Source organism: Actinia tenebrosa, unplaced genomic scaffold (assembly GCF_029948245.1).
Source record: "Actinia tenebrosa isolate PJP-AT-01 unplaced genomic scaffold, QUT_ActTen_1.0 PGA_scaffold1__47_contigs__length_23844297, whole genome shotgun sequence".
NCBI lineage: Eukaryota > Metazoa > Cnidaria > Anthozoa > Actiniaria > Actiniidae > Actinia > Actinia tenebrosa.
The window spans coordinates 8,862,963-8,875,717 of NW_028292578.1; the positions used below are offsets into that span (position 1 = coordinate 8,862,963).

A 12,755-nucleotide genomic window follows, 5' to 3' on the forward strand; every position below is an offset into this window, starting at 1 on the left:
GTAGTCAACAAAACTTGTGGAGGGGTTTCAGTATCTGCATTCCTTCCTTTGATGCTCCCGACAATGCACACAATAGAGCATTTTCACATGACACCACAGGGGCAATGTTGGTATACATGTACCAAAACAAATACATTTTCTATCCTCTGTGGCATTGCACTCTATTTTTATGCAAAAACTGTGCAGAAAGTTTCTATTGTTTGGTACACCAATATGGCTGCCTCGTCACTTGAGTGAAAACATTCTATAGTATCAAGAAGTTTTACTGTAAAGATTACAGGGGAGGGGAGGGTAGGTCCAGTCATTATCTTATAGTGCTGTACATAGCACAGTCTACTGATGTAAATGATGGCATATCATAGGTACCAGTATCGGCTAAAGGAGCATGAATCTTGATCTGCCTCATGTGTGTATCTCTCCCATTCTGATGGTTAGCGAGTACAGCTACTTGTACCATATATGTTCTTAAAGGTTTGTTGCCATCAGACAGAGGAACTGTAAGCCATCCATTAGGCTCCGCTAACTCTATCAGTTCTACTTGATGCAGGTCATGAAAACTATTGCCAGCTCGTATAGATATCTTACTAGGAGTATAACTCTCGTCGGCCTTGTAATCTGCGTATAACGATATATTTTGGATAGCAGTTTTTCGTCGAAATTGGATATTAACGAGATGAGGTTGAGGTCCATCAGACTGCCAGTAGGTCTCTAGATTACCATCACGTAATTGCTCAATTCCAAAACCTGGTTTACAAGAAGACAAAGACCATACTGCTTGATCACCTATCTCTCGTAGTTTGTGTCCATTAACCTCTTCTATCTGTAGTGCTGATGTTGTGTTTGTACTTTCTTCATTTTGTCCCGCCATTTTGAATATTCGAATCGTGTGTCAGCTGAGCATGCGCTAGATGCGGTGTTGTTACGCGGGCTCAGACAGCACGGGACGCCATATTGAACAACAAGGCCAGATAAATAGTAGTCCAAAAAATGGTAAGTTTATGTCGAAAATATTATCTCACTTCACTTATTAGTGTCAGGATCAATTGAGTTATAAATATTTCTTTATTCCTGATATGCTTTTTTTTTCAAAACTCAAAGTAATTAAGGCCTAAACAGCGAAGCAAGCTTGTCCTCTTCAATTCTTTTTATGGGGTCTATGAGTTTAAAAACATTTTGGCAAAACTAAAGGACAAATCGTTTGGTAATGCGTAGTCCTAATTTGAAAATCAAGTAATCTCTTCTTAACTGAAAATATAATTTATATTAACTATATTTACAATAAAATGGTTACCTTAGAGAGTACCTAAAAAGCTAATGATGAGAGTATGTGGACCGCGTGGCACTAATGAAATAGTAGAAGATAACATAGGTAAGTTGTAGTGCTTGGGAACGAGGTTATTCCGGGCGAAAGCCCTTGGAATTACATTCGGAAAAATTAATTTCCGACCTCGCTGGGATTATGATGCAAAGACGCGGTCCACATACTCTCATCTTTGCATCATAATTACCGCGACCTAACATCTATTTCACCCCGGCCTGCTCTCAGTCTGACCTCTAGCTCAGCTGGTAGAGCATCGGTAGTACAATTCCGAAGGTCGTGGGTTCGAATCCCAGCGAGGTCGGAAATTAATTTTTCCGAATTTAATTCCAAGGGCTTTCGCCCGGAATAACCTCGTTCCCAAGCACTACAACTTACCTATATTATCTTCTAAAAAGCTAATGAATAGCTAATTTACCAACCATTTGCCTTATTTTGTCTTTTAGACTGACAGATATAACATACACAGTCAACTAGAACATTGTAAGTAAAAAACACTTAGTCAAAACAGGGCTTAGAATAACATGTTGGCAGGCCCTTGTTTCTGGTGAAATGTTACTGGTTAAAATGACTGGCAAGGCAAACATTTGACTGGACAAGTTTCAATTCTGTTTGGACATTGCTCAATGTGGGGCCATTATTTTAGGCCCTGCAAAAGGAAGTCATTCTAAGAATGTTAAAGAAATAGAGAAATTTATTTCCAGTTCCTCAGTCTGCATGTTGCACCTAATGCAAGCTAGACTGTCATTATTGCCATATTGACATTAAGCTGTTTTATCTTTTCTTTTTATTCAAGTACAATCCAAGTATGTAGGTACAGGACATGCAGATACTTCAAAGTAGTGAGTATACAATGCAGTAAAATAATACTTTTACATTATATATCATTTGCACTGTAATGGATCTGCACTGGATTAGTTGTCATGGGCTCACTAGCACTAAAATGGGTTTCTAAGGAAAGGCTTGTAGTCTGGATTAGTTGTCATGGGCTCACTAGCACTAGAATGGGTTTCTAAGGAAAGGCTTGTAGTCTGGATTAGTTGTTATGAGCTCACTAGCACTAGAATGGGTTTCCAAGGAAAGGCTTGTAGTCTGGATTAGTTGTCATGGGCTCACTAGCACTAGAATGGGTTTCCAAGGAAAGGCTTGTAGTGTGGATTAGTTGTCGCGGGCTCACTAGCACTAGAATGGGTTTCTAATGAAAGGCTTCTAGTCTGGATTAGTTGTTGTGGGCTCACTAGCACTGGAATGGGTTTGCATGGAAAGGCTTGTAGTCTTGATTGATTGTTGTGGTTCCCTGGCACTACAATGGGTTTCCAAGGAAAGGCTTGTAGTCTGGATTAGTTGTCATGGGTTCAATGGCACTAGAATGGGTTTTCCAAGGGAAGGCTTGCAGTCTGGATTGATTAAAAAAGATTTTACAGTTTTCATGCATAGAAATTATAAAAAGAAGAAAAGAGGCATTGTTTATGTTGGTTCATTTTTTAGATGCTTATAATTTGCCAATATCTTAAACTTATAAAACAAAAAATTGAAAAATATAATATGTCCTGTTTATTTTATCAATGTTTTGTCTTGATAATCATTATTGATGTCTTTGATTTCCAGTGAATGGCTTGTGAATCAACAGAGAGATAGCATGGCATCTTACATAGGACACAGTAATTTGTTAGATTTCTTTGCACTGGTAGAAAATGAATCTAAAGCCAGAGTAAGGTTTAATTTGCTTGAGGTAAGACCACTTGAAATATGTATTTGATTTAAGTGAAGATTGTGTTTGTGATAAATGACACTTTTGCATTATATATCCGAATACAATCTTTGTCAGAAAACTACATTATTTCGGAATGATAATAATTTTCATATCATGATATTTACGTATTTATAAATATGGAGAACTAAACAGCAAGGTTTTTTGAGACTAAAATGAGAGTTTTTACTAAAGATGTTATATTTTTATAGAAAATGCTGCAACCTTGTGGAACTCCTCCCCAGCGACCAGAGGAATAAACCAACTTGCAACTGAACTACGACTTTTCTATTTAAAGACTCCTATATCACATAAAGAATGTCTTGTATAAAACAGCATAACAACTGATCATCTGTAATCAAACAAAAACTACCCTTTCAACTTGTGGATACGCAAAGCATTATGAATTCTTGTAAGGGTTTGAATATGCAAATGTGTTTAAGGGGAGGGGATTGGTTAGAAGTAACTTCAACCAATCATCCTCTATTGCATTATGTAACAAGTTTTTTCTGACATTCATGTTACGTATATTTTATATTATATATTGTTATGTAATGTTATATAGCTATTAGTTACATGCCCAGGCTGCTTTTGTACATCTTTGACTGTTGCTATAATTGTTGATTCTTTCCTAACTAAGCATTCAAAAAGCTATAAAAATTCCATATTTGTATAAAGATTTTGACACCGTATTTCAAGTGAAGAAGATATGCTATCTTGTATGAAACACTGCGAAAACAAACAAATAAAGTACGGCAAACTGTTTTTCTATCATTTTGCTGTATTTTGTTCACTTGTTTTGCAAAGATTTAACACTTTTCGAGTGTTGACAATGGAGATACAATCGTAAGACTTATATACCTATTTGAATATCTGATGACAGCTCTTCGTTACTGCTCATGCCTGTCGGGTCATGTATGGCACCCTACGTGTTTGTATTTCTTATTTTGGCCTTGATTATTTTTTTGATTGCGGTTGATTGCATTAAAAATGCAATCCAATGTCGACTTTTTGCGAGTTGTCGGCAAACCTCCAAATGGATATTTACATACAATTTGCAAACTTTTAGACGTTCTAATCCATGCGGACAAAAGGGATTTGGATTCTTTTAGATATCATTGTCATTGATGTTTATTAGCGATGAGTGGTTAACACAAATAATTAAAAATAAGCTAGATGATTAGAGAGAAAGTTGAGGTCAAACAAGTGTCGTTTGTCTGCCATTCACAAGGTTCAACGTAATGGAAGGATCTTGTTACAACGTTCCTCCGTCTGACTCCAGAAGAACGTGACGAAGAGTCCAAGTATTGTAGTTTTATTATGCCAAGCAGTTTCCTCTCTTCCTGGCTTGTTAATCACATCTATTCACTGGGGAGTTGACTAAATCGAGTCTAATTGGCTCGCGCCGACTATTCTTTCTAAAGGAGCTGGGTCTTTGACGCAAATAGACACGACTGCTTAGCCTTTTATTTCACTTATCAAGCTGTTTCCAGTTTTGAATAGAGAAACTGGGTATCCAGTCGTGTTATACTTAGCAAGTTTAGTTATGTAGGTTGTTGTATGGTTCCTGGAATAAATCCTGATGTCTTCGCTCAAGATAGTTGTGTTTCCTGGACCAGAAGGTGTTGCTTACACTACAGAAAAGAGAGCTGTTCAAACCAATCCTATGATTGACTTTTTATCTCAACACTCGTCAACACGGACACAGGAGCAAATACACACTATTAAACAAATAACCAACAACCATCTAGAAGCCGCAGACAAACGAAAAAACACAAAACTGAAAGGACGCCAACTCGTTTGTCCGCCTATCTTGGATTTGGCCATGAACAAATGTCACCCCAACTGTGAACAGCATCCCGCTCACAAACACAGAAGAATAATCAACGGTTTCTTCCCGTCTAAAATAAGAACAAGTTCCAATACTGGCAACGTTAAAGATCCCAGGCAGGAAAAACAGGTAATGATTTATGTTAGTAGAGTTTCTAGGCTAAGATAATCCGTGCAATGACCACCACCCTAATGGCCACGCAACTATAACAAGAAGATGAGAATTTAACAACAAACGAGGAAAAAAACAATGATAGAATGATGGTTCCTGTAAACGCTATTTTCTTAAACAAATAAGGTAGGAGATCAGCGAAGAATGACATACCATTATAAAATCATGTATCTGATAGGAAAAACAAGTGCTTATCTTATAGTTCTGATTGGTACCAGTAACTATGGACACTATTAATGAAATCTAGACTGCAGGTCACATTCAAGGAGATTTTTTTCCAAAAACGACAGTGCAATTATCGATTTTATGAGCGAAAAACACAAAATTGAAAGCATAAATTGTTTAGGCTTTTCTTAGAGAGTTAATAAAATCGTTCAAAAACCGGCTTTTTCGCAAAATGTATTTTACTCGATTACTTTCATAACAATCATCATCATTAGGTGAGCATCGATGACTATTTCTTTTCGATTAAAGCCTTTTCGTTTTCTAGTATTTTGTAATTCGATAAACTCTGGCATTTCACTCGGCTTGCGGATGATTTACCTCATTATCCTCATGGAAGTTCTATGCAACTAATGATATAGTTATTTTCTTGTGCCATCCATTAAAAGGCAGTGCTGATATCAGTCTGAGTGTCGGAGTTTTAAGACGAGAAGATGTATAGATAACATTTAAACTCTATTTTCTGTAGCACTCTTTTTTCCTAGCATATTTTTTGTTGTGTCCGGATGCGATTTGGATGGCCGTTTGCAGCGTTTGGTCATAGTTGGTCGCCAGGTGGGTGCTTGCTTTTCACAGTTTGCCATGAACCGTGTCAAAACTTTTTAGTGTCGGTTTTCAGGCCTAGTAGTTTCAAACTCTTTTAGACTGATTGACCTTATGAATCCCGACTTCACCCAATAGACAGCATAATGATGCCTTGCCTCAACACAAACTCGGCCTTATGTTAAATAATCACAAAGTGCTTATATATTTGCAGGAGCCATTTGAAGAGAACTTGACAGCCGACTCGCCTTTGGAACCCCATCAAAATGGATCATTTCTAAGTAGAAGTGGGTCAAAACACGGCCAACTATCTGAGCAGCCAACAGCCCGGAGGTTCAATGATCAGCATGAGGAGAAAGTTCATTCAGGAAGAAGAGTAACATTGTCTTTAAGAAATGGTTCCCCATCACCGTGGATAAACCGGTATCAAATCAAGAAGAAGTCCATATCAGCCTGTAATAAGGGGAACACCAACTCCCAATTTGTCACTCGTGGATATTCTAGATGAGAGTAGGCAGATAAATTATCACGTTTATCAGTCTTTCTGCATTTGAAACGGCAAACATTACCACATTTAATTTCCATCGTTTCCCTGTATTTCACACCTTCGCCAAAGACAAATATTTTTTTGTTTATTTAACACTAAAAATATTATTTGTAACGGATCTTTCACCTGATATTTCAGGTACGTATGCCCACAGGGAGCCCAATTTAGATTAAAGTGAATGGTGAAAATAAAACAGTCAGAGTATATATACATAAGATCAACAGGGAAATTATATAGGAAAACAAAGGCACGCACGAAAAAAATGTTTTAGTGCATTTGTATTGATTTTTTTACTCTTTCGCATTACAGAGGACATTATCTTGATCTTGAATTTAAAAAAAATATTAATTATTTAATTTTTCCGATTTTATTTTCACCATTCACTTTAATCTAAATTGTGCTCCCTGTGTTATTACTGATCGCATTGACCATTCCCAGAATTCCTTGTTGTCATGTAGCGGACAGACGCAAGCCTCAATATCAAATGTGTGTTTATCCGCCTGTTGTAGTAAAGCAGTTGTTTTACTCGAAATTTGGTGCGATAATTAGTCAGTAGAAATGATCTTATTTAGCGTCTGTTAAGAGGGAGTGTTGTATATTGTATCTTACATATTTGAGGTTTCATCAAACCCATCATAAATTAATTCTAAACAGAAATAAATGTTATGTAAGAGATATCTTGTGTTGTTACTCGTTTGCTTCTTGATAGATGTTTATCCTGTTACATGTGGAATATACCAGCTGAACGTTAAGTTTCTTTCCTAATGTAACAAGAAACTACAAACGACCTTAGATTCATTTAGTTGATTGAAAGCAAACTATTTTAAAGCAATTTTCTTTGGCGTTCCAAATGAAAAAAGCAGTGTTCTCAATGGGACGATGGGACAGTAAATTGCTCATAATACGTCATCATGTGTTACCATAGCACCGGTGTTCAGTTGCTTCTCGTTCCTGGAGCCCGCGTTCATTGTGGTCTTCGCATCAAAAGTAGCCTGTGTACAGCCGCTTCCCACCCCTCCCCCCCCTTCGGGGAAAAAAATGGGGAGGGACTACATGACAAGGATCTAGGAAAAAACCATGTGCTCAAAACTAACTTGTTTAATGTGAACATGTGTTCAATGATTGAATGACATAGCAACTGATGCTTGGTAAGTATGCAGTTTCCAGCTTGAAAAATAGATCCAAAATATTGTTAATACCATCTGATAGAGTAGCTAGCTCTTATCATCAAGAGCTGCCACAGCTTGTTCAACTCTATTTTGTAGAAGTTCAGGGTTTGCTAATGTCTCTAAAAGAATATTCATATCCATCTCTAACAGCATTCCAGTAATTTTATCAGCATAATGAGGGTAAATCTTCAACAATATTTTGTATAATTCTTCTCCAATAAGCTCTTTTTTTATATCGTCATCTAATCCAACCAACCGTCTTTTGAGATTGCTTAGATTTAATTCTGATTCTATTTGTCTTAAAAACGATTCATTTTCCTGCTTTCCTAGTGATCCATGTGTATTTTCTTTGTCATCACTTCCACAGGATTTTTCTTCTTCCCCTAAAGCTTGAACTGCTTGAGAAACTTTTTCCATCAATATTTCATTATCATTATTAATCTCGCGTAAATTTGGAATGTCCATTTCCAGAAGCATACCAGTTATTCGATCTGCAGTATTAGGGTGTTGATTTACGACTTTAAGGAATATTTGACAAGCCAACTGTTCTTTTTCCTGTTCCTCCTCTAAAGAAACAGCTTTAGAGATGTCATTGTCTTGTTTTTGGGTTGGGGTGTTTTTGTCCTTCCTGTGAATTTTTGAATGAATTAAACGAATTAACATATGATTCCTCAAAGGTCTTGCAGGGAGGGGGAGGGGGGGTCTTTAGCCTTTCCATTATATCCCTATATTTTGAAATTTAAGACTCTCCCAGTTCTGAGGACTCCTGCAGACCCCTTGCAGACTTTATGAGCTGTTTTATCCTTTACCAAACTTTGTGAAAATGATTCAAAAACCAGAAACAGCCTCAAAAAGAGAGGCAAAATAAATTTACTGCTAATCACTTTGCCTTTGCAAAATTATCGTCAAATATTTTCAAAACCTTTGGCTATGGATAACTTTTGTCAGTGCTGTAATATTAGAATAGCACTATACCTATGAAGCACAAGGACACACACAGCTTTTATACCTTGTGGCTTTCTTGTTTACTTCAGTTTCCATGGTAACTGCTGCAGCTTTGTGTATGTGTTCAATGAACTGATCTTTATTGTCCAGCAACTCAACAAGACGTCCTTCTCCCAATTCTAATAACATCCCTGTGATTTGTCTGGCAAATACAGGATATAACTGCTGAACAGTTCCATAAACCTTGTTACCAATATCATGTGTCGGCACCAATGTAACAGTACTAACAACAAATGGATGAATGCATCTATCAAACTTGGGAGAGGTAAGGATTTTTTTGGGGGGGAGGGGTCATAGGGAAGTGATTTTCCTTTGTTAGTGGTGGTGGTGGTGAGGGAATGTTCAGGTTTAGTGATCCACACAGGAGCCAGTAGAAGGGATTATCTACCCTCTCTGTTTCTTAGTAGGAGGGTGATGGACAGAATAATAATACAATCAAAATTTAGAGAAAAATAATTTTATCCAAACAAAGCTTGTCTTGAAAAATTGTGCTGCCATGTGCTATCTGGTTAGGTCTTAGTAACTCACCCATTCCTCCTCCATTTCTCTAGTTAAGAACAAGATCCTTACAGGGGAGGGGAGGGTAGTAAGCAAAGACATGCAGCTATTTACTGACCTGCTCCTCCCCTCATAGCTCTAGTTTGTTGCTTGACATTTGCGATTCTAGTTTTATCCGTAGCAAAAACATCTACGAATGAGATTTGAGAAATGTTTATTTATAAACTATTTTTCCTTACCTAGTTTGTCTGACAACCATCGCTGCTCTCTCAATCCTGTTACTTAGCTCCTCTTGATTTTCTAGTAACTCCTTTAGTTCATTTTCATCCACCTCAAGAAGCATTCCAGTAATTTTCTCGCAATGCTCTGGGTAAAGTTTTTCCACTATTTCATAAATACGTAATTCAATAATATCTTTTTCACTGTTCGGTTGTTCGTCTCTTCCAACAAAGTTCCCCATGTTCTCTAGTTACTCGTACCAAGCCTTTCTGGTTCGATCTCACCACAGGAATCCCAAGCATCAAGTTCTTTTCAGGGACTTTTTAAAAACTCTTTAAAAACAAAAGGTTCATTAATTCCCGTGTAAAAAGAACAGGCATTAAATCAAGTCATTCTAATCCATTCTAAGCGTTCTAATTCATTTCCGCAGTTCAATACCGATCCTAAACACAGATCACTCAACGCGTTTTAAAACTGTTTTCCATTCAACACTATCCCATATCTAAATTTAATAAAAAATGGATTAAAAAAAAATCTTACGTGGATAAGATGGGATTCGAACCCACCAAAAGAAGTTTTAAAAATCGACTCCACTTTGCCATACCCCCGAGACATCCGCAGAGCTGGGGCGTCGTATGGACTTCGGACCTGACGGCGATTAAATCCTTCTGCCCTTGGGTGTACGAATTACGCAAGAAAATGTTCTAGCCGAAGCATCAGGGGAGAGACCAGCCGGCCCCCAGACCATATCGGCTAATCCCTTGCATCTCTGCCACGCACGGAATCGGTTGAAAAATTTAAGTTAAAAATTCTAGTCTATTGGGTGCATTGTTTTCACCTCTATTGTTATGCTGATTCACCTGGAACCGTGGTCCAGTGGATAAATCGTTGTCATTCAAAATACTGAGTCAAGCTCGTCTGAGGAGCGTTATCACTTGGATAGGTGACCTAAACATTAGCACCTACTCACGCTTTTGATCCTTTTTTTCGTTTTTCTTTTTTGATTTTTAAAATAATAGGATATAGAATAGGTTACTCAAAAATAGATAAGTTTCACTGCTTTGAGTAGCTAGATTAAAAATTTGAGTAGACACAATAAAAGAAAGATCTTTTGACGGCATCGAACTTTCTTGGTCAGTTTACACGGGATCTCTGTATCATGTGTCCGAAAAGGACTTTTGGGTAGTGCCATAAAGACTCCTGGGTACTATTGCGCAATTTTGGCATTTTCTGACGCAGGGAAATATAATCGTCTCATACCCAGAGTCCTCCCGCGCCTTCCTATCGCTCTCCCAGGCACTGACTAATCCATTTCCGCAATCAATACCGATCCTAAGAACAGGTCAGGTTTAAACTGAGTTGAGTTCTGGGATGATATAAACCATTAGTCATCGCGTTTTGAAACTGCTTTCCATTCAACACGGTACATATCCCTTGGAGCAATACTTAGCAATACTTGTAGAACGTTGCTCCGAGGCCAATTTCTAGTTTGACAGCTGTGCAGCTGACCATAGTGTTATCTCTAATGCTTCCGACTGATTCTTAAAAACGGATTTCATTTTAAATCACATCTACTTTAACTTTAACAAGCTTACACGGGTGTAAGTAGGAATTTTTCTTTTCTTTTGACGTCAACTTGGCCTTAAGGTTTGACAAAAAGTAATTTGTTCTGATGTGACATCAGTTGTGTTCACAGCCTCTCGCATGCAACTATACATCAGAGGTTACAACAGACTTCGTTTTAAATCTTTCTAATCTAGATATATTTATTTGCTTATAACTGTACTATACACTGAACTGAAAACTCAAGAAAGCTTCTCAAGTTTGTGCATTTCGCCGTTCACGTTTTAGTGATGAATATCTCCAACATGAGCGAGGCTGTGAATGACACACGTCTTGTGGAGTGCTCGAATATCTCTGATCCTTGGCAGTCTGTTTTGTGTACGAGATGTGGACTCGTTCTTTCACCTGACCATCAAGAACTACTTGGTATCTATTATAAACTCGAGCCTATGTTTGGTACTCTTGCCTTTGTTTTGTCACTGCTCAGCTTGATTGGGAATTTCTTGGTGATCTTGACAGCTTTGGCCGACCGTCACAACCATAACATGGCTGATTTGTTTTTCTTTAACATAGCCATCGCCAGTGAGTTCTACTCGGGGGTGAACATCATTGGCGAGTCTTTATCTCTCGTACAAGGACAGATAACGTTGAAGGAATCGTGTGTGAGTCAACCGCTTACGAGTTTGAGAATACTAACGTTTACCGTGTCCATCTACTCTTTGTTGGCCGTAAGTATGGATCGTTATCTTGCTACAACAACAATGTTCAACGTTAGCAATGATAATAACCGTAAAGTTGAAATCCTGGTTCTACTGTGGCTGATATCACTGGCTATCACTCTACCAATAGCTTTCTGTGACTTTACAGTCAACATCCCTTACACAGTATGTTTGGCCATCATCATCCTCTGCCTACCCCTCTTGGGAGTACTGGTGTTCAATTTCTTTATTTGTAAATCTGCACGCATCCAAGTAGGCCCGATGCCTCGTCATGGCGAGATTCACACCCAAAGAACAGTTCGCTTGGTGACCGCCCTTGTTGTTTCACTTGTAATACTGTGGATGCCTTACTTGGTAATGATTAGTTACCCAGCAATCAATGGAGATATATTCAGCTGTGATGGATACATAAGAGTTCTATTGGTCGAAAGGGCTGTCAATATCCTGGCTTACTTCAACGCAGCAATCAACCCTGTGTTGTACTGCGTATTTTCGAAGACTTTTAGACAAGGATTTCAAAGTATTCACAGATTCTCTTGTCCTTGCCTTTTTGAGCCACAGTAAACACTTAAATTATCATTCAATGACATTTCCGTAAGGAATTACTATATAGCCTACATATAGTCGCACGCTCCGATTGGTCGAGAACTGTGCTGTATTATGCATGGGCACAGCAAACTTTGCAAAGAAGAGGAAACACAGTGAAAACGGATTTTGTCTCTTCTAAACTCTAAAAAGCTAATGAAACAGCTGTAGCCTTTGCACCACCTCACTTTCCCTAGTCTTATTATTTAGCACCTTTCTGAAAAGAAAGTGAAAATTAGATTCAAAATATTCTCTGCATGCATCACGTGCATGGTATAGCTTCAACACATCTATCAGTGTTTGTGTGTGCGTTATATTTATGTATACGGTCGATTCAAAAAACGCTATCGTCGACCAGCTTGCGCGACTGGACCGAAAGGGACTCTGGGTAGAAATCATTGAAGCGATTGACTGCTTATTAATTATGTTTCGGGTTTACATCCGCGCTACATTAACTATTGTCTACAGGACGAGCTCGAGCGAAAAGTGTTGAAAAAACCGGGTTTTTTAAAAATGCCTTCACATTTTCGAATTTGTGAATTAAATCATAATGACTTTGGTTTTCTTTGGCTAAGACTAAGCTATTATTTTTAGCACTAGCGGGAAAACCGGTTC

General features: G+C 38.0%; 5 protein-coding genes and 1 long non-coding RNA gene across 7 annotated transcripts; 3 read left to right on the forward strand and 3 right to left on the reverse strand.

The window, feature by feature from the left end:
* Window positions 1-146: 146 nt before the first annotated feature.
* LOC116295049 (anaphase-promoting complex subunit 10) lies at window positions 147-868 on the reverse strand. The gene has a single exon (XM_031702749.2). It carries the CDS (start codon window positions 866-868, stop codon window positions 305-307), a length of 564 nt encoding a protein of 187 aa, XP_031558609.1. The 3' UTR covers window positions 147-304.
* On the forward strand, window positions 852-3,842 carry LOC116295050 (splicing factor 3B subunit 5-like). The gene is made up of 5 exons (XM_031702750.2): window positions 852-990; window positions 1,765-1,801; window positions 2,115-2,160; window positions 2,927-3,050; window positions 3,281-3,842. The coding sequence occupies exons 1-5, from the start codon at window positions 988-990 to the stop codon at window positions 3,326-3,328; spliced, it is 258 nt and encodes an 85-aa protein (XP_031558610.1). The 5' UTR covers window positions 852-987; the 3' UTR covers window positions 3,329-3,842.
* Window positions 1,995-4,020, reverse strand: LOC148909810 (uncharacterized). Its single transcript, XR_016120257.1, has 2 exons — window positions 3,930-4,020; window positions 1,995-2,715 (listed from the first exon to the last, which is right to left on the reverse strand). It is a non-coding gene; the product is annotated as an uncharacterized LOC148909810 (long non-coding RNA).
* A 214-nt stretch (window positions 4,021-4,234) lies between these two features.
* LOC116295048 (uncharacterized) lies at window positions 4,235-7,059 on the forward strand. Its single transcript, XM_031702748.2, has 2 exons — window positions 4,235-5,028; window positions 6,050-7,059. The coding sequence occupies exons 1-2, from the start codon at window positions 4,651-4,653 to the stop codon at window positions 6,341-6,343; spliced, it is 672 nt and encodes a 223-aa protein (XP_031558608.1). The 5' UTR covers window positions 4,235-4,650; the 3' UTR covers window positions 6,344-7,059.
* A 406-nt stretch (window positions 7,060-7,465) lies between these two features.
* LOC116295046 (uncharacterized) lies at window positions 7,466-9,769 on the reverse strand. Of its 2 annotated transcripts, none has more exons than XM_031702746.2 (3): window positions 9,294-9,769; window positions 8,561-8,698; window positions 7,466-8,179 (listed from the first exon to the last, which is right to left on the reverse strand). In XM_031702746.2, exons 1-3 carry the CDS (start codon window positions 9,512-9,514, stop codon window positions 7,597-7,599), a joined length of 942 nt encoding a protein of 313 aa, XP_031558606.1. In that variant the 5' UTR covers window positions 9,515-9,769; the 3' UTR covers window positions 7,466-7,596. The 2 variants fall into 2 exon arrangements, with proteins under 2 accessions (XP_031558606.1, XP_031558605.1); XM_031702745.2 differs by having other exon boundaries at window positions 8,561-8,779; window positions 9,294-9,767.
* Window positions 9,770-11,141: 1,372 nt separating this feature from the next.
* On the forward strand, window positions 11,142-12,119 carry LOC116295062 (C-X-C chemokine receptor type 2-like). Its single transcript, XM_031702773.1, has one exon. It carries the CDS (start codon window positions 11,142-11,144, stop codon window positions 12,117-12,119), a length of 978 nt encoding a protein of 325 aa, XP_031558633.1.
* Window positions 12,120-12,755: the final 636 nt, after the last annotated feature.